At 40.1% G+C, this 19,077-nt stretch overlaps 1 protein-coding gene across 6 annotated transcripts in view; it reads left to right on the top strand.

The window, feature by feature from the left end:
* NSMCE2 (NSE2 (MMS21) homolog, SMC5-SMC6 complex SUMO ligase) overlaps positions 1–19,077 on the top strand; it is a 232,458-nt gene that overhangs the window by 62,254 nt on the left and 151,127 nt on the right. For 5 of the 6 annotated variants that reach the window (XM_043879240.1, XM_043879239.1, XM_043879241.1 and 2 more), the window contains one exon: positions 15,616–15,769. In XM_043879240.1, coding sequence (XP_043735175.1) covers positions 15,616–15,769 — 154 coding nt within the window. The remainder of the gene's footprint in view (positions 1–15,615; positions 15,770–19,077) is intronic. The other variant, XM_043879244.1, reaches the window with a different exon arrangement.

The following is a 19,077-nucleotide window of genomic DNA, read 5'->3' as shown; positions in this document are numbered from 1 at the left end:
GAAGTCCTCACCATCCTTACATCAGCAACCATGTAGTGGCTGGGGGCACTCTCCAATGGCCCAGGTGCTGAAGGCTGGTCTTTCTGGTCTCAAATGTTCATGATACTGAGCATTGTCCCAGTCTCCTCCCGGGTCTTTTCCTTTCATCAGGAGAGAGAGCACCACGTTTGTATGTCCCTCCCCCTAACATCTCCCCTTCACATGCACTCACACATACAGACTGGAGCAAGAAATAACTTCTTTCATTGTTCAGATTCTAAAGCAGGATAAGCTTCTGTATCACCAACCACTGCTGAGTTGAATGGAAAAGTTTATCTAAATGAGTGTAAGAAAATCAAGTTCCCCATTAGTTAGGACTTTCTTTGGAGCCTTGATTTTGTTGGATATAACACAAAATAATGAGGCTTCCCAGGGGGCTCAGCAGTAAAGAATTCACCTGCCAATGCAGAAGACAAAGGTTTGATCCTTGGGTTGGGTAGATCCCCTGGAGGAGGAAATGGCAACCTGCTCCAGTATCCTTGCCTGGGAAATCCCATGGACAGAGGAGCCTGCCAGGTTACAGTTTATGGAGTTGCAAAAAAATCTGAGACGACTTAGCGACTAACAACAGCAGCACAAAAATAAGCAGATAGGGAAGGGACTATAATATAGGCTTTGTGCGTTGAGAATGTCATTGAGAGAATTCCTAAAGCAAAGAGGCTTTGAAAGAAATTATGCTAGAAGGATGGAAATAGTTTAGATATGAAAAAAAAAAAATCAGTGGTATTTGTTTTTGTAAAGCACTGTATTTTTTTCCATTAGAAAAGCAAGCAAGTTGGATATAGTTTTCCCAGTTCCACCTACCCCCATGTCCTTGAGGAGGTGAGGGCAAGAAGGGATAGAATGTTAATCCTTGACAGGAAGGCCTATGCCATCTGGGAAACTGCTTGATGACTATCATTGTATCAGTGTCGAAACTAACCTGAAAGTAAGTTTGGTTGTCCAAAGGTCTCCTTAATCATGTAGTTAGAATGTTTCATTTGATAAACATTACCTGGCTTATCGTGTTAAAAACTGTTGGGAAAAATTTTGAAATCACTGATCGATAGATTTGGTTTCTACAGAACGTTTATTTATTTGGGGACTGCTCCTGAGTTTAAGCTGCCCTTCTTAACGTAACATCTGTATCACAAACTTATGACAACTGTGGTAAATATCTCACTGACACAGTTTTTTGTGTAATTACTAAGATATGCTTGTTCGTGCATGCTCAGTCGCTTCAGTCGTGTCTGACTCTCTGTGACCCTGTGGACTGTAGCCCACCAGGCTCCTTTGTCCATGGGATTCTCCAGGCAAGGATATTGGAGTGGGTTGCCATGCCTTCCTCCAGGGGATCTCCTGACTGGGACTCAGACTTGTGACTCCTGCATCTCCTGCATTGCAGGCAGGTTCTTTACCCACTGAGCCATCTGGGAAGCCCAAGATATGCTTAAAAGTTTCCTCTGACAGGCTTTGGGGAATTTCTGCGTTATAAACTGCATTTAAGTGGGGAGAACGGGAACATTGGGAGAGGGGAAGAAGAAAAGGACAGTCTGTAGTGTTTTTTTTTTCCTCTGCATTGCTGATTTTCAAAATGCATAGTGTACTCCCACGCCATTGGTTCTGTGTGGTTTCATGCTTTCAACCCCTGTTCTCCTTGTTACCTTGACCTGTCTGACAGCCCATAAAATGTGGGGCACTGAGAATAGAGCAGTTTTTTAAGTGCCTTGTATGTCTGACTCTACTAAGTACCTGGTCTACATCACCGTGTATCCTCACAAAAACTGGGTACAGTGGGAACGTTAACATTCTTGCGTAGATGAGGATGCTCAGGCCAAAAGAATTGCAGAAATGGCCCGAGATTCCACACCTGGTGAAAAATTCAGAGGACATTGTTCAGTCGTTCTCTTATTTGACTTCGACTTTGCTACTGTGGAGGACTCCCTTCTCCCTGAATTGTTATGTGCCCTTAAATTTCATGACAACACACCTGCTGTTTCTTACTGCTTTCAGCTACACTCCGTAGTCTCCCGGTAGACCCCGCTTCACCTCTCCAGCCGTGAAATCTTGGGGTTCCTTCCTGCTCTTAGACTCTCTCCTTTGCGCTCTCTTCCTGAGCTTTCAACTTGAATTACTGTCTTTGTGCTATGTGTATGCACCCACTTGGGTCCGATTCTTCGTGACCCCATAGACTGCAGCCCGCCAAACTCCTCTGATACTGGGTTTTTCCAGGCAAGAATACTGGAGTGGGTTGGCGTTTCCTCCTGCAGGGCATCTTCCCAACCTGGGGGTGAAATGCATGACCCTCTCCTTTCCTGCGTTGGCAAGCAGGTCCTTTACCACTGGGCCACCTGGGAAGCCCATCTTTATGCTGCCGAGTCCCAAATCCTTATTTCCATTCCAGATCACATGTCTGAGAATCACACACGTCATCTGTTTGATCTTTCTGCTTCAGCGTACCCCTTCAATTTGGCATGGCCCAGAGAGTTTTCCCCTTGATTTTCTTCAGAGATTCTGTAACTTAGGAAATGGCAATATCCTACACCCAGTGGCCCACATCAGAAACCTGATATCATCCTCATTCCTCCTACTTCCTCATAGCTCTCATTCCACCACCAGCTTTTACTGACTCTCAAATGATTTTCATCCCCATTTTCATAATCTCTAGTCTCCCACGGAGAGTTTGCTGCAGAGAGTTTTGTTCTCTTCTAATATGCTTTCTGGGCTTGCCAGGTGGCTCAGTGGTAAAGAACCTCTGCCAATGAAGGAGACACGGGTTTGGTCCCTTTATTGGGAAGATCCCCTGGAGAAGGAAATGGCAACCCACTCCAGTATTCTTACCTGGGAAATCCCACTGACAGAGGGGCCCGGCAGGCTACAGTCCATGGGGTCACAAAGAGGCAGACGTGACTTGGCAACTAAACAACACAACAAATACACTTCCTATCTAGTAGCTCAAGAACTCTGTATAAATTGCAGATTTGATTATTTTGCCTACCTTTTTCAGTTATTCCTTATTACCCTCAGGGTTAAATTCAGATGTCTCTACCTGTTGTATACCGCTGCTTAACTTGGTAGCCTCATTTTTTGCCATTCTTTTATGCTAGTTCCAGGAATGTTCTCTTGCTTCTGGGCTTAGTACACATTCTTCTTTCTGGTAAAGGTGCTCTTCTCTCCCTTTCAGATCCCTGTCACCTTCCTGCCCTTCGTAAACTCAGTCTGGTCCTTCTTCACGGCCCTGCCTGACATCACCCTGCCTCTGTCCGCCAGATGTATTTTGTGTTCCCATAACAACACACACTTAGTCATCTTTCATAGTGTTTATAGCTATAACCCTATCTTTTCTCCAAAACCATGTCTCAGACATACAACTGTCTCCTTTTCATTCCCACTTCATTTCATTCCCATAGGCATTTCGCATTTAACTTTCTAAAACTAAACTCTTGTTTTTTTGTTTGTTTTTTCTCCAAAACCAGCTGTACCTCCCGACTTCCCCTTCTCAGGAAATGGCACCTGTACCATTTCATCTAGTCAGGCCAAACCCAAAGTTGTCCTCAGTTCGTTGATGTTTCACAGCCCACATCCACAGGGTTCATCAATAAACCCTGTTTTTCTACCTTCAGAATACAGTTAGAATCTGACCATCTATTGCTTCTTCTGCTGTCTCCCTAATCTGGGCCAGCGGATGCCTGCTGACTGGTCTGCTTCTAAGTGGTCTCCTGCTGCAGCCCTTCTTCCCCAAAACCTGATCTCATCACAGTAGCCAGAGTGATCCTCAAAAAAAGGAAACCGGGTCTGCTCAGTCCTCTGCTCAGACCTTCCCATCTCTCTTAGAGCAGCGGCTAAAGGCCACACATTGGCCTCCCTGGTCTGCCTCCGCCCCACAACTCCATCTTCACTTCTGATTCTCTTCTACTCCCCTCTGCCCTTTTTACTTTTCTTCAGGTCTCTGTTCAGATGTCATCTTTTCAGTGAAGCCTTCCCTAATCATCCATCATAGAGGAGCTCACTCACCCTGTTAAATTGTTCTCCATAGCACTTATTACCATCTGGCTAATTACATCTTTTCTGACTGTTCTTCTTAGCTAGAACGCGGAGTCCATGATGGCACAGTCTTGGTCTCTTTTGTTTCCACTGTATTCCCAGCATTTATGCAGTGCATGGCCCTTAGTGGACACTCAGTAAATCTGTAGGGAAATGAAAGTGAAGTTGTCATGGATTTAGTAGTTTTGCAAGCCTGGCAGTCCAGTGAGCTGCACATCCCATACTGATGAACATTTTGAGTGCTCCCAGTTATACCACTCCTTGGCCTCAACTTCCCAAACTGTAGTATAGGGATGTTCTTACTTCTTGGGTTGTTTATTTGTTTGGGAAGATAAAATAAAATAGCTCTGTGAAGTGCTTAGCTCAGTACCTTGCCCATAATAAGCTATAAATTGAAAGAAATTTTTTAAAAAATTGAAAAATTATTGCAACGGATACTCTGCCGATTCTTGTCAGAAGACCTCATTTAATTGCATGTCCACCAGGTTTTAAATTCAACTATATCTTAAACTTGCTCTTGAGACAGTAATGATAATGTGGTTGCCAGAGTTGAGGGGAAGGGATGAAGGAGGGGATTGGGTGAAAGTACACAAAAAGTACAAACTTCTACATGTGAGACGAAGAAGTTCTGGGGATGTAATGTAAAATAATAACAACGATGACAATACTAGTTAATAATAATAGTGCTTACTGAGTGCCAGAAATTCTTCTGTGAGTCAGCGCTTTTCAGTAGAACTTTCTGCAGTAAAGGAAGTGTTCTGTATAAGCACTGTAGAAAGGTGGCCACTAGCTACCTGTGGCTTTTGAGCTCTTGAAATGTGACAGCATGACTGAGGAACTATTAGCTTGGTGCAGAAGTAATTGCAGTTTTTGCACTGTTGAAATTTGCCATTTGATATTGTAATATAAATAAATGTAGTTATATATCATTTTAACACGCATTCCTCATTTTATGTTTTTTTTTTTTTGTGAACGACTTATTACTTGCTGTTTATTTTATATTTATTTTAGACTACGGAAATGATGTTAGACAAAAAGCATATTGGAACAATTTTCTTATTGAGTTCAAAATGGGTGGGAAAGCAGCGGAGACAACTCGCAACATCAACAACACGTTTGGCCCAGAAACGGCTAACGAACATACAGTGCAGTGGTGGTTCAAGAAGTTTTGCAAAGGAGATGGAGCCTTGAAGATGAGGAGCACAGTGGCCAGCCATCAGAAGGTAAAAACAACTGTTGTGGGCTGTCATCGAAGCTGATCCTCTTATAACTACATGGAATTTGCCGAAGAGCTCAGTGTTGACCATTCTACAGTCTTTTGGCCTTAGAAGCAAACTGGAAAGGTGAAAAAGCTCAATAAGTGGTGCCTCATGAACTGACTGGAAATTTTTTAAAAAATTTCATTTTGTACTGTCTTATTTTATTCTATGCAACAACAATGAACCATTTCTCGATCAGATTGTGATGTACGATGAAAGTGGACCAGTGATGACCAGCTCAGTGGTTGAACCAAGAAGAAGCTCCAAAGCACTTCCCAAAGCTAAACTCGCACCAAAAAAGGGTCATGGTCACTGTTTGGTGATATGTTGCTGGTCTGAATCCTAGTGAAACCAATACATCTGAGAAGTATGCTTAACAAATCGATGACATGCACTAAAAACTGCAATGCCTGCAGCTGGCATTGGTCAACAGAAAGAGCCCTATTCTCCACAACAATGCCCGACTGCATGTTGCACAACCAGTTCTTCAAAAATTGAATGAGTCATGCTATGAAGTTTTGCCTCATCCGCCATATTCACTGACCTCTCACCAACTGGCTACTACTTCTTCAAGCATCTCAACAACTTTTTGCAGGGAAAACACTTCTGCAACCAGCAGGATGCAGAAAATTATTTCCAAGAGTTTGTCAAATCCCAAAGCAGAGATTTTTATGCTACAGGAATAGACAAACTCTTCTCATTGGCAAAAATGTGTTGCCTATAATGGTTCTTATTTTGATTAATAAAGTTGTGTTTGAGCCTAGTTACAATGATTGAAAATTCACAGTCCAAAAATGTAATTACCTTTGCACCAACCTCATAAATTTTTAATTGTATTTAATTTTAATTAATTTAGATTTGAATAACCACATGTAGCTAATGGCTACTGTATTTGGATTCCAAAGCCCTACAGTCTTTAAATGCATTAATTCATTTAGTATTCATGACAATGCAGAGACTTTTGTAGAGTTAGAGATGAGGAGATCAGGTTTCTCAGAGGTAACCTAAGACTTCACAGCTTGTCTGAAGCAGAGCTAGGCTTTAAAGGTTAAATCCTTGGGTAATCTGGTTGCAGGGGCTCTGCTGGCACCTCCTTTGTGTCAGTCTCAATAACAAGTCCCACAGGCAAGGGGTCAAGCTGACATGTCTGTGTTCTTCTTGCATGGAAGCTGAGAAAGTGAATTTCTGGTTCCTGCCCTAGTGAGGTATCACTCATAAAGTGGAAAATTCCCAAAACAAAGGAAAGTTTCCTAGATTCTCAACCAGTGAGCTTGGCCACTCAGCCTCTGTATGCACTTTCCTTCCAGACTTAAACTTGCTAACAGTACAACAATAGGAAATTGCTCCATTCTAACATGTTGCAGCTCTCTCATAAAAGTGAAAAATATGCTCTCTCTTTCCCCCATACAGCATTTTAAGTGTCTGTTTCCAAGTCTAGGATATTTGGGACACACTTATTCCTTTACGTCCCTGCTGTTCCATTATGGTCCTTTGTAACTAGTGAGCCACCAGCTTACTTTTTATACAATAGGAACAGGAAAAGAAAGGAAGAAATTAGTTAAAAACATAAATTTGTACATGTCAGACCAAGGAAGAAATATGACTGGATACTTAGCTTTTGCTATTGATCCTGAACCCATGGTTGGTAATTTAACTCCCTTCTGTAGTACCTCTTGTATATTCTCTTTGCCCTCAATAGACTCTCAAATGATGTAGGTTTTTACATGACTACAACAGCACTTACTGGGGTAGATGTGTTCTTGGGGATTCTGTCTTTATGGAGTTGCTTTTGACTCTCATTATCTTTAGATAATGACGTGGCAAACCTAGGAGGTAGTCCAGGTTCCAGACACACACCTCCTTTTCCTCACTCTGTAGCAGTAATCCTGTTTACCCTTGGTAATTAAGATTCATTGCCCCAACCAGTTCTGTAACCTCAATTTTTGTCTGTCTGGTCAGTGTCATGAGAAGCTCAAAATTGCTAGGTTGCTGTTTAAGCTCCCAAAATCACTGAAGGCATTGTTGAGTCCCTAGGTGAAATCAGTCTTCTCTTGGATACTAAGACTGTTAGGCCTGCAGAACTCGAGTTGCAGTCATGGGAGAAAAAAAAATGCAAGTTGGTCATTAGGTGTAAGTGAGGGAGGGGAAGATTCACAGCTAATTCAACTTTTGTCCCTTGGTCGGTGTTCTGGTTATTGGAGAAACAGTCTCATATATTATTCACTGGTTACCTGCGTGCTGGGGGAAATTAACCTCATGGGGTATTGTTTCCCCAGCAGCACTGGAACTGGATCTTCAGCAGATGATCTAGCGTTTTTAGGAGATCATCTTTCTGGATAATGGGGTACTTGGGAAGCCCAGTATATCCCATTATCATCAACCCACTGCTGTCCTTTTTTTATTTTAAAATCTTGAGTGAGGTACTGTAGTGATAAATAAGGTGTTGAATAATTCTGTAGATTTTGACAGAAGCTTAGTGGACAGGAATGCAATTTTATTAAATTCAGAATAAATGTCTTTTCATATGAGAACTAATAAATGACCACTGAAGGTGAAGGATATCTGCTTGAAATCAAGTATGTTTTCATAAAGTTAGGATGAGTTATGAAAGTTCATTTTGAGTTGGCACTTGGAGGCACATACAAAGCAAAATTAAGTTGAAAGGAGGTTTGAATGAGTTGCAGTCATTTGTCACTGACTCAGTATGACCTTGGGCAAGACGCTTAATCACCGTGAACTGCCCATTTCTCACATCTGTCAAATTGGGATAATGATACTTGTGCATAGAAGGCTTTGAACCACTCAGATGAAAGGTTTTGTGCAATTGCAACGTGTTTGTTAATAACAACAGTAAAAATCCTCATCTCACTCTCCCCTCAGCCTGACCTGTGTTTAAATTGAGCAGTACATAAAAAGATTGCCTGTGAAATGATGTTCTCAGCATTTACGTTGTTGCATGCTCTCCTAGCATCTAATGCGTTTCCTTCACAGCACTTCTCACAGCTGATGATAGGGTATTTGACTCTTTGAATAGTACTGTTTTCCTCCACTATACCCCAAACCCCAAGAGTCCAGCAGGAACCAGGTTAGTCTGTTTACTAAGGAATCTCCAATGCCTAGCACAGTGCCTGCGTGCAGTAGGCATTTGGTAAATATTTATTGAATGGCTGAATAAATAGTATAGGTAAATAATGGTTATTTCTATAAGTTCTGCCTAAGAAAGAAAGAAAAAGAAAATAGAGAAGAAAATAAAGCAAACAATAACAAAGCCCAGAAAGGCAAATCAGCATTTTGGTTCCTTCACCCGTTTCCCCACACCACCCCCCCCCCCCCGCCCACCATATTTGAATCCTGTAACAAATATGTCATTCATGTTGGTCATAGTCTTATAGTGGGATTGGTGCCATGAGGAATGATTGGAATGATTTTCAACAGCAGAAATGGTTAGTAACAGATGTACACAGATGAGGTTGCCTCATTCAGCTGCCATCTGTGGGACAACTGTCTATTCCAATAGGACGTGTCCATTAGAACTAGACCAATGGCACTTTCCCACAGGTTTAAATTTATTCATTTTCAAATTTTTTCTGAAAGGTTTGAAGAGGGAAAGATGTTTCCATGTCCAGTAATGGTGTATTACAACACCTGGGCAAACTGAGACGTCCATTCAATGTGTCATAATGTTCAACAAGGAAGTGTTCCTTCCCTCTTAAGTGTTTCTGTCAAAAGTCAAACTAAATAATGGCACTAGGAAACTCACTCAACTGCAAATAATTGAGTCCAACAGAGTTCAGTGCAGATTGTGCAATTGACAACAGAAACTGGCCTGAGATGAAGGGTATAATCCATGCTGGTCATCATTAGTGTGTGTGATATATGTGTTGTGGTGGTGGTTTTTTTTTAAAGGTCATGGGCAGTATAGTAAAGTCTCTAGAAAATATAATGTGTCTCCATTGCAGTTAGGTTGTAGTCGGTGAAAGCATAGTGATTCGTAGCCTGGACATGCCTTTCAGTGAAAACTTCTGCAAGCTTTTTTGCTATATATAGGTGGAAACAGGGTTGCCCTATACAAATTTACCCAGTGCATGACCAGTTGGGTTGGTGGTGTGTCGTAAGTTTGGGCCAACCTCCATAAATGTCTCAGCAATTATGCTAAGTGCATATGCTGCCTGGCATCCAGTTGGGACTCTGTAAATATTGGTGAATGAATGTTCTAGGACTAGTTGAGACAGTTCTCTCTGGATTCCCAGCATGAAAGTAGGTCCCACAACCTTAGATCATGAATTGGAACTTGGAATAGTTAGCATACTGAGCAGAACACAAAGCATGTTGCTTATCACCACTGTGTACCCATGATAAACTTCTCAAGGCTGTGTGATATCCAAAATATAAATCATTAGGTATATGTTCTTTTGGAAGCCAGACATCTAACAGTGGCTGTTTTGGAGAGAGTAAATCCATCTTGAGTCTTTGTTCAGTTACAAGAATGACTAATTTTATACTAGATTCTCACATGATTCAAAAGTGTGTGAATGACTCAGCCCATTAATATCCTTCACTCCTGTGATCTCTTCCAGTGAAATAATAGCTATAAGGCAATAATGATGATTGGAGAAGGAGACCTTGACTTTGCCCTGTAGCAATAAAATGACACACTTTGAGTAATTGCATATGTGTACAATATTGTTTGAAAGAAATGAAGTGTGTGATCATCATATAAATATTATAAATTTTTGTTTAAAGCATGCTGAAAATAATACGTAGTTTCAGTATGGGTAAAGACCACAAGTTTGCCTTTTGTTCCTACCTTTATTTCTTTTTCTGAAATGAGCCTCTGTTCATAGGGACAAGCCACCAGAGATCTGACTTCATTGTTACTGTCAGCTCCTTAATTGCCTTCCCTGGCTGACACAGGACAAATACTAAAGTCACAGGAATGTTGGGTTCCAATTAAATGTAGCTAGAAGTTCTCAAGTGCTTTTGAACTCAAACTGAGCAGTTAGTTGGAGAGTCTCTGGAACATTTGGCAACATGTGTTTTGTCTTCACTGCTCCATCATTTTGAAACAATTCATTCAACAAAAATCTGTGTATTTTGAAGTCAGCACTTTGTGCATATCTCGCTCTTGCTAAAGTCCCCAGTGACCCAGTCAGCGAGTCCAACGGACACTTCTCAGTCCTTCTTTAGCTTGACTTCTGTGCAGCATTTGACAGATCTTGAAACATCCTAGACTTTTGGGACACTGTCTTTTGGTTGTCCTCTTAATTCTTGCACTTTTTATTTCTTGACCCTTTGAACTACCCCATAAATTCAGTATTCTCCAGAGTTCTTGCCTTACTCTTTTTTTTTTTTTGGTTTCTGTTTATTTCCTCTCCTTGGTAATCCCATTCATTTCCAGGTTTCCATTAAAATCCATGCCCTGATTTCTCTATGTGGGTAGTCATGTCAGTCTGTGTAGCTGCAGGCCTGGGTATCCAGCTACCCTGGAGATACACATAATGATAATCACAACAATAACACCTACTCCTCACTGACTGTTCTCTGTGATAGATAGCTCAGCAGAGCTGTATTGCTTCATCCCAACTATTCCTGTCCGCAACATCAAGAGGGAAATCCTGTTATTATTTTCTGTCTACAAGTGAGGAAACTAAGGTTAGATGCATTTAGTAACTTTTCTAACATCATTCGGTTAGCAGAAGAGCCTCATTTGTAATCTCAAGTCTAGAGCCCAAGGTTTTCATTAATATTTGGGATTAGCATGTCAGAATGGAATCCTTTACTTTCCCCTCTCTTCCCCACACTCTCCTTTCCCCGTTATTCTCTGTCCTGTTGGAAAGGACCATATTTCATCCCTAAAGTAGATGTATGGGGATTGCACTTGACCCCCAAAGATTGTGGATCACAGTAGTAACTTTGCTTTTTTGTGTCTAAAATATTGACATCTTGTTTGCATTAATAAGGTTAGGTTAGGTTTCAAATTCCTGGCTTCAGGCTGATAATGTATTGTTTGGTCTCTATGTTGTTTTAAAGACCAGAAGAAAAAAAGACCTCACAGAAGTCTAGATTTGTGACTTGCTGTCACATGGCAGTGGTCCCCCAGAGCTGCGGGCGGCTTCGTCTCCCCCGGGAAGCCGCTGCTTCAGCACGGCGCTCGCCACTCTTCTTAGCCTGTACTTCTGGGGGGTTTCCTCAGGTCCGTGCGTGTGCGGCCTCTGGGCACTTAGGACCCCTGGTGAAGACCCCTGTGCTTTGCAGGTGGTTGCCTTCCCTCTCTGGTTTTTGCCCTAGTGCTTGAAGTGAAGTGAAAGTTGCTCAGTCGTGTCCGACTCTTTGCGACCCCGTGGACTATATATACAGTCCATGGAATTCTCCAGGCCAGAATACTGGAGTAGGTAGCCGTCCCCTTCTCTAGGGGATCTTCCCAATCCAGGGGTTGAACCCAGGTCTCCTGCATTGCGGGTGGGTTCTTTACCAGCTGAGTCACCAGGGAAGCCCCTAGTACTTGAAGGATTTCCTCAAATGAAATCTGTTACTTGCTTTCTCTTAGTGTTTCTGATTATGTTCCCCCACTGGTTCCTTCTCAGTCCACAAACATGTTGAAGGCTCTGTGCTAAAGTTGGAAGGAAAGAATTTTAAAAAAAATATGTTCTGTGCACCAAAGTTAAACACAAACATGGCATATTTAAGTCTTCATGGCATTGACGGCGTTCCCGATGTCTGATTAAGAAGTGAGAGAAACCCAAGGCCTAGAAGGATTGTCCCCAAATCCACAACTTAGGGACCCAGACCCTCTCGGGGTCTATGTTCTTTCTCCTCCATCATGTCAACTGCACTTTAAGCTACTGTTGACGAATAAACAAGTGTCCTTTACTGTCTCTTTCCTGTGATCTGCTTCCCATCTCTTTCTCCTCCCTTGCTGCCAAACTTGATTCAGTTGCCCGTACGGTACCCTCTTCTCACATCACTAGAGTAGAATTTGCTGTCTCTGTAATTCACTAGTTCATCAGCGTCATTTGAGCCCCTGATGTAACATAGATGGTGTACTGGGCACCATGAACTGATCCTTGCCTGAGAGAAGCTTTGCAGGCTAGTAGGCTGAAACAGATAACTAGTGTCGTACAGTGCACCAGTGCCTGGTGATTAACCCCAGTGGTTGCTTTTTAGCCCGTATCTTCCTTGAGCTCTCCTGCATCATTTTTTCCAAAGGACAAGCATCTCTTAAGGAAATTCTCTCTTTTCTTTTCTTTTTGGACTTGCCTTAACTCCTGGTTTTCTTCTTCACTTTTTTTTTAAGAATTCCTTTTGCATTTCTCTTCTTTTGCTTCACATGCTCTCATTTTAAATGTCTCTCCAGCTGCTTACTAGATCTTTCCACTTAGATGTTATCCAGACGCTCAGGATTGCCCTTTCTTTCCTCAAGAAAATTTTATTCAGTTAGTTGCTCATATTAAAAATCTTGAAGTCATCATCAGTTTCATGTCTTCCTCTCACAAAATGACTCAGTAATTCTGCTTCAAAAATAGCATTAGAATTTGATCAAGTTGCCAGCCCCTCTGCCATTAGTTAGCATAGTCCAGTAACTTCTTTTTCCTTTCCTGTCTTAGTGCATCCTCGATGCTTTAACTACAGCAATCTTTTTTTTTTTTTAAGAAAGAAAATTGTCATGGTGTTTTCACTTTATTCATTAGAGTATTTTAATGTCTTTCCCTGCTGCCTATCAGATCAAGCCTCACTTTCATAGCCTGGCTCCCAAAGCTGTTCACCATTTACTCCTGATCAGCTTTTCTGGTCTTCTCTCCTGTTTAGCTACACAGAGAAGGCACTCACTTGATAAGTGGATGCTACTTTTTTTAAGTGACCTTTTCCTTCCAGGACAATATTAAATTCCCATTCTGTTAAGTACAGTGTCTGCTAAGTTTACTTCTCGGTTTGTTTCTGTCATTTAAAAATCATAATGGCATAAAGATTAACAGTCTGTAGGCTATTTTCAAAATTCTCTTTTAAAATTTCTTTAACCCTGTGTATGAACTGAATTGTGTTCTCCCAACATTCATATGTTGAAGGCCTAACCTCTCGTATCTCAGAATGTGTTTGGACATAGGGTCTTTAAAATAATCAAAGGTAAAATGAGGTCATTGGGGTGCTTCCTTTTAATGTGGTGACTGGTGTCCTTTCAAGGGAAGAATGTTTGGACACAGACACGTACAGAGAGGAGACCACGTCACAGGGAGAAGACGGCCCTCTACAGATCAACCCTGCTTGGTCTCAGATTGGTCACCTTGGTCTCAGATTCCTAGCCTCCAGAACTGTGAGAAAATACACTTCTGTGGTTCAAGCCATCTAGGTAGTATTACTCGGCTATGACAGCCTTACCAGACTAGTACACCCAGTGACTTAAAACTCAGGTTTTAAGTCTTGTACCCAGGCAGTTTATCCTTAGGAGAAGGGTGGACTAAGGCTCTAATAGAGCCTGTCCTCCCCCTCAGACTTCTTGGCGGTATTTTTATGTTTGTCCTAGAAAAAGAGGGCCATCCTTACTTTTTTCAGACTAGGTAACTATGATCAACTAACAACTCAAAGAATGGCTTTTTTCTTTCCTCATTTGGGATTCTGTATCTCTTTATCTTGAGGATACAAACAATGCAAGGAACCATTAAAAAATAGAATGAATCCCTATTTATTCCATTGATTTAAACAGATAACGAGTTTAATATTTTCCAGGCTCTCAGTTTGAGAGCTGGAGTACAGTAAGTTCTCTTTGCAGTGGATAGCTATGCCAACTCCAGCATCAAGTTTCCAGAGAAGGTATTTGCTGCAGTGAAATTGTGTGCTTTACAGCAGTTCTCTGGAGGTTCTGGCTGTGGGGGAAGAAAGCACTCTGAGTCGCTAAATCTGGTGTATTCAGGTTTTCCTAGTCATACTTCAAATTGCTGCATTGTCAACTCCAAAATGCCTCTATCCCCTGCCCCCACACTTTTCTACCCAGCTCCTCAGCAGTGGTTGTATTTGATCTGGGGAGATTAAGTATGTTGAGTGGGTTGGAGACTTTGTTGGAAACTGCATTTACTGATAGCTGCTCAGATTAGCTCTTTTCTGATCATGGAAGATTAAATAATAATTTCATACGAACCAAAGACCTTGAGAAGCTTCACATGTATGCTTTTATTTTATAAATCCAGAAAGGGAACCCCTTGTTCTTTTCTAAGAACTCATCATTTATTTTCTGTGTCTACTCTGAGCCCTCTTCTTGCCACAACCTTGAGCTTGTCTCATCTTGTTCTCTCCAGTGCAGGGATGAGGAGTAGCTAGTCACTGGGTAGAAGTCCTCTTATTTTTGTGATATTAGGCATTATTCAATTGATTGTACCTTCTTGTTTCCAAACTGAGCTTTATTGTTTAGCCTTATAGGACTTATTTTAAATGTTTAATTACATATAACTTGTCACTAAAGCCTTGCCATGATTTTCACACCTCTCTGATGATGGATCCAGCACTGGTTGAGCTTCATCAGTACAATGAGAAGACAGTCAGTTCCTATACTCTTGTACTTTACATATAGATTTAGGTATTTTGATTTCATACTTAATTTTCATTTTTGATTTGTCTAATGCATGGCATGCATAGCAATTAAACAATAGAAGAGTATCTAATTCTTTTCTCCATGACAGAAGATAATCAAAGCAGAGGACTTACAGATAATCTTTCAACTTTGAATGGTAAAATATGATGCTTTCAACATTTATACATGTTTGAAAATTTTATAATAAAATATTGGGAAGGGGGGAGAATAAAGATTGAGAGGTTAGCCTTGAACAGAATAGGGGCACTTTTCCTGGTGACCGCAGATGGTGGAAGTTCTCCACTCATTTTGTGAAGGAGGAGCCAGTCTCACCTGCCGGGGCCAAGGACCAGAGAAGAGGAGTGCTGGAGAGAATGCAGGACAGACTCGAGAGGAAGGAGAGGGGACCGCACAGACCTAAATGAAAAGAAGGCGTCATGCCCGGGTTCCCGTGAAGGTGGAGGACACAGTTGCACAGTAGTTGTCTGGACACGGCAAGCCAGCAGGGCAATGAAGGGATAGTGTAAGAAGCCGAAGGGTAGATGGGGTAAATGAGTTTCTCTGCTCTTCACTAGCAGTCTGTGTCTGAAACAGGGCCCTGTCTCCCTGGTTCTCTGTTGAAGGAAATTATTTTCTACCTCTATGTTTTTATTTGAGTAAAATGAGAGAAAAATACTGTTACAAGTCTGTGTCATTGTTAACATTTAACTACAGTAATTTTATCATCCTCCTCAGGTAAAAGAAGAACGTTCAGAGAAAATACCTGATCTAAAATTATTAGTGGAGAAGAAGTTTTTGGCTTTACAGAATAAGAATTCTGATGCAGACTTTCAAAATAACGAAAAATTTGTCCAATTTAAACAACAGCTGAAAGAACTAAAGAAGCAATGTAAGTCAGCATGCTTTGCTTTGGTTTGGCTTTTTTAAATTAGGGAACTGACTGGATGAACAGTCCGAGAAAACTGATTTTTATATAGAGTTTGCTTATCTGCTTGGCTTGATCGTCTTTCTAAATCGCTTTTTCATTGTTGTTGCAATTCTGTATTTTGTCTAACTTTTGGTTTAAATCAGCCCGTCCATTTCTGAAAGCCAACGGTTTCCACAAAGTGCTAAGAAAATTCCCCAGCAGGTAGAGAAAGTTATACTGTTATTGTCCCACTGCTGGGGAAGAAATTGGGAAAATAAAACTAAAAGCTATTTTATTAAAATAGCAAAGGTATTTTTCAAATTTTAAACTGCTGTGCCAAGCTTTAAAATAACTGTATCTTGATTCTAGTTTTACTGTTTTAGAGTAGTAGGAGCACTGTTTTCTCAAATATGAGACTAAAATTCTCTTGAGCTCTTCTATCTTGGTGGTTGTATAAATTCTGTGATTTTCATTTTTTTTTCTTTTTTGCCTTCCTAGGAAACTTTATTATACTCAGGTTTTTAATGCACATAATTTTAATTTGAAAATGAGAGTAGAAAAATTATTAGTTATACCCCAAAAATCTTGAAGACAGTATTGGCAGAAATATATGTTTTTTATATAGTGAAGTACATGTCCTTTTTTCCCTCCCTTTTCTCCCCATATAATCCACATACCAATTTTATGTAATTTTAGTTTTTACAGTAGCATTAGTTGTTGTTCTTTAGGTTTGAGGCTCTTTTATTCCTTAGAGAATTGAAGCAAGTAATTTTTTTCTTAAACTTTGGTTTCATATCACCTTCATTTGCATATACATGGGACAGGAATGCATGATATAAGATAAATTTACTTCATGTTCATATTTGTATTTAGCAGAAAGATTCCTATTTTTAAATAGGCCTTCTTTTAAATATAAGCATTTTCTTTAAATTGATGCTGAGATCTCAAAAAATAACTGAGGAAGCAGCTTTACTTTTGTCTATTTTACAAATAACTTAAGTTTCACAATTTGGAATGTTTTGCAATCATGATGAGACTTTTGCTTTTACTGTAAATTTAAATAGTAAGCATTTTCCCCCACATTTCAAATCTATGTGTTTTGTTGTTGTTGTTCTTCATTGAACAGCACAGCTACCAAATCTCTTTAAATTAATTTGTACTGTTTCCCCAGATGGATAACAATTCTCCAAATAGGTAATAATTTGTTAATGCCTTTCTGGTCTAGATGCTAGTGAATTGAAGTTTTTGCTTTGGTCAAAAGAACCAAATGTATTTTATTTTTCTTCTTGGAGACAATAATCACAAATTATGGCAGATTTAGCATCTGATCATAATTCTTGATTTTTTTTTTAGATATTTTATAATACAGATTAAAGGACAAATATTCAAAACCAGAAATTTCTTCCCACTTTGTATTGTTTACAAAGTTATTATTCTCTAAGAGAAAACTATAAAGATCTTTAGACTCATATACTCATGTGGAAGTGCCTCCTAATTAACAGTGTGTATTCAACAGAATTATAATTATTGGAATTATGGTATCATTTCTTTAATTCTCTCTAAAATGAAGAATGAGGGAGAGGTTTCCCCAGGCCAGCAGTATACATCATTTGTCTGGACAGTTAAACCTTACTACAGAGTAAATTTATATATAAGAAAACTGCCCCCCCGCAAAAAAAGAAAACTTCCTTATATAAGGTTTCCTTACATATGGTAACACTAGAATTAAGAGAACTTTGCTTTTATGTCTCCTAAAGTAATCTTTTTAAAAGTTTTAAAATATCAAATGGTAGAACAAGCAAAATATTAAAACTCTTTTAAGATACTCTGTAAGATGTATAAACTTTACTTGCAAAAATGTGATTTTTAGCACATTGTTATTAGGGCTATCAATTAAACTGGTGCCATGCTTCCTGGATTTCATTTCTTTAGATGTAACGCTAGTGAGGATGCTGGTTAGCACCAGGCTTGTCCAGTTTTGTGGAGCCAAGTCAAAGAGACTATGATTTATAAAGAAGCTGGTGAATCTGTTTATTTTGAGAGCTGTTCTGAAGGCAAGGAATTACAATAGTAATTTTGTGGGTTTTTTTTTTTTTTTTTCAAAGATTGGAAAAGACAAGCCAGAGAGAGAGATTTGAATCTAGTTACCTATTTTGACAAAGGCTAAAGCATTTTTATGGTCTGCACATAGTAAAAGAGTTCTTTCAATGAAAATCACCCCACATTTTCACCAACTTTATTATACAAGAATGTAAATTGCATGGGATTACATTTTACCAAATAAGGATTTAATGAAAGAAAGAAAGGAAGCTCTTAGACAGGGGGAAATCAAGAAGGAGACTGAAATCAGGAGGTGTGTCTGGTGCCCTGACCTGAGGAGGTGCCCTCATTTCTCCAGGCGACTCTGCCCATAGCAGTTAATCCTGCTGCAGCTCCGCAGCGGGTTCTCAAAGTGACTGGTCTCAAGAGCCCCTTACAGTCTCAAACTTACTGGGGGCCAGGGGCTTCCCTGGTGGTCCAGTGGTCAAGACTCTGCTTCCAGTGCTGAGGATTGAGGTTTCACCCCTGGTTGATTAGGGACCTAAGATCCTGAGTGCCATGGGGTGTGGCCAGTTTATATGTGTGTGTGTGTGTGTGTATATAAACAGCATATTTTTAAAAATTATTTTTTATTTAGGGCCCCCAGACAGCTTTTTTTCTCTTCATGGGTTGTAGCTGTTGGCATCTAAATAGAAATCAAAACTGAGGAACTTAAAAAATATTAATCCACTTAAAAAATCAATCATAAGTCCATTATATGTTAATATAAAGAACATTATGACATATAACTAGGTATTTTCCAAACAAAGAAAAATTATTGGGAAGAGAGTGGCATTATTTTACATTTTTGCAAATCTTTTCAATTTCTGGCTTAATAGAATGCAGCTGGGTCTTCATATTTGCTTATGCATTTAATCTGTTGTGCATTGTTTTGATTGATGATTGAATTTTTTTAAGTGTTTTGGTTGAACCAAAGAAAGTCCAGCTTCACACATAGATAGTTGGACTTGCTGAAAGGATCTTGCAGACCACCTGAAACTCTCACTTTGAAAACCACAGGTTTAGGCCCGGGCTCAGTACGTGTGGTCCCACTGGCCAAATCCAGCGTACACCCTGTTTCTCTATGACCTGCAAGCTAAGATTGTTTTTTTTTTTTAATTGTTGGGGGGAAAAAAGTCAGGAGAAGAATAATATGTGGTGTGAAAATTAAATAATTCAGATTTTTATTAGAATCTAGACACATTCATTTA

This window comes from Cervus elaphus, chromosome 21, assembly GCF_910594005.1.
Source record: "Cervus elaphus chromosome 21, mCerEla1.1, whole genome shotgun sequence".
In the NCBI taxonomy this organism is placed as follows: Eukaryota; Metazoa; Chordata; class Mammalia; order Artiodactyla; family Cervidae; genus Cervus; species Cervus elaphus.
The sequence above is the reverse complement of the archived record's forward strand: the minus strand, read 5'-3'. Positions and strand labels throughout refer to the sequence as shown.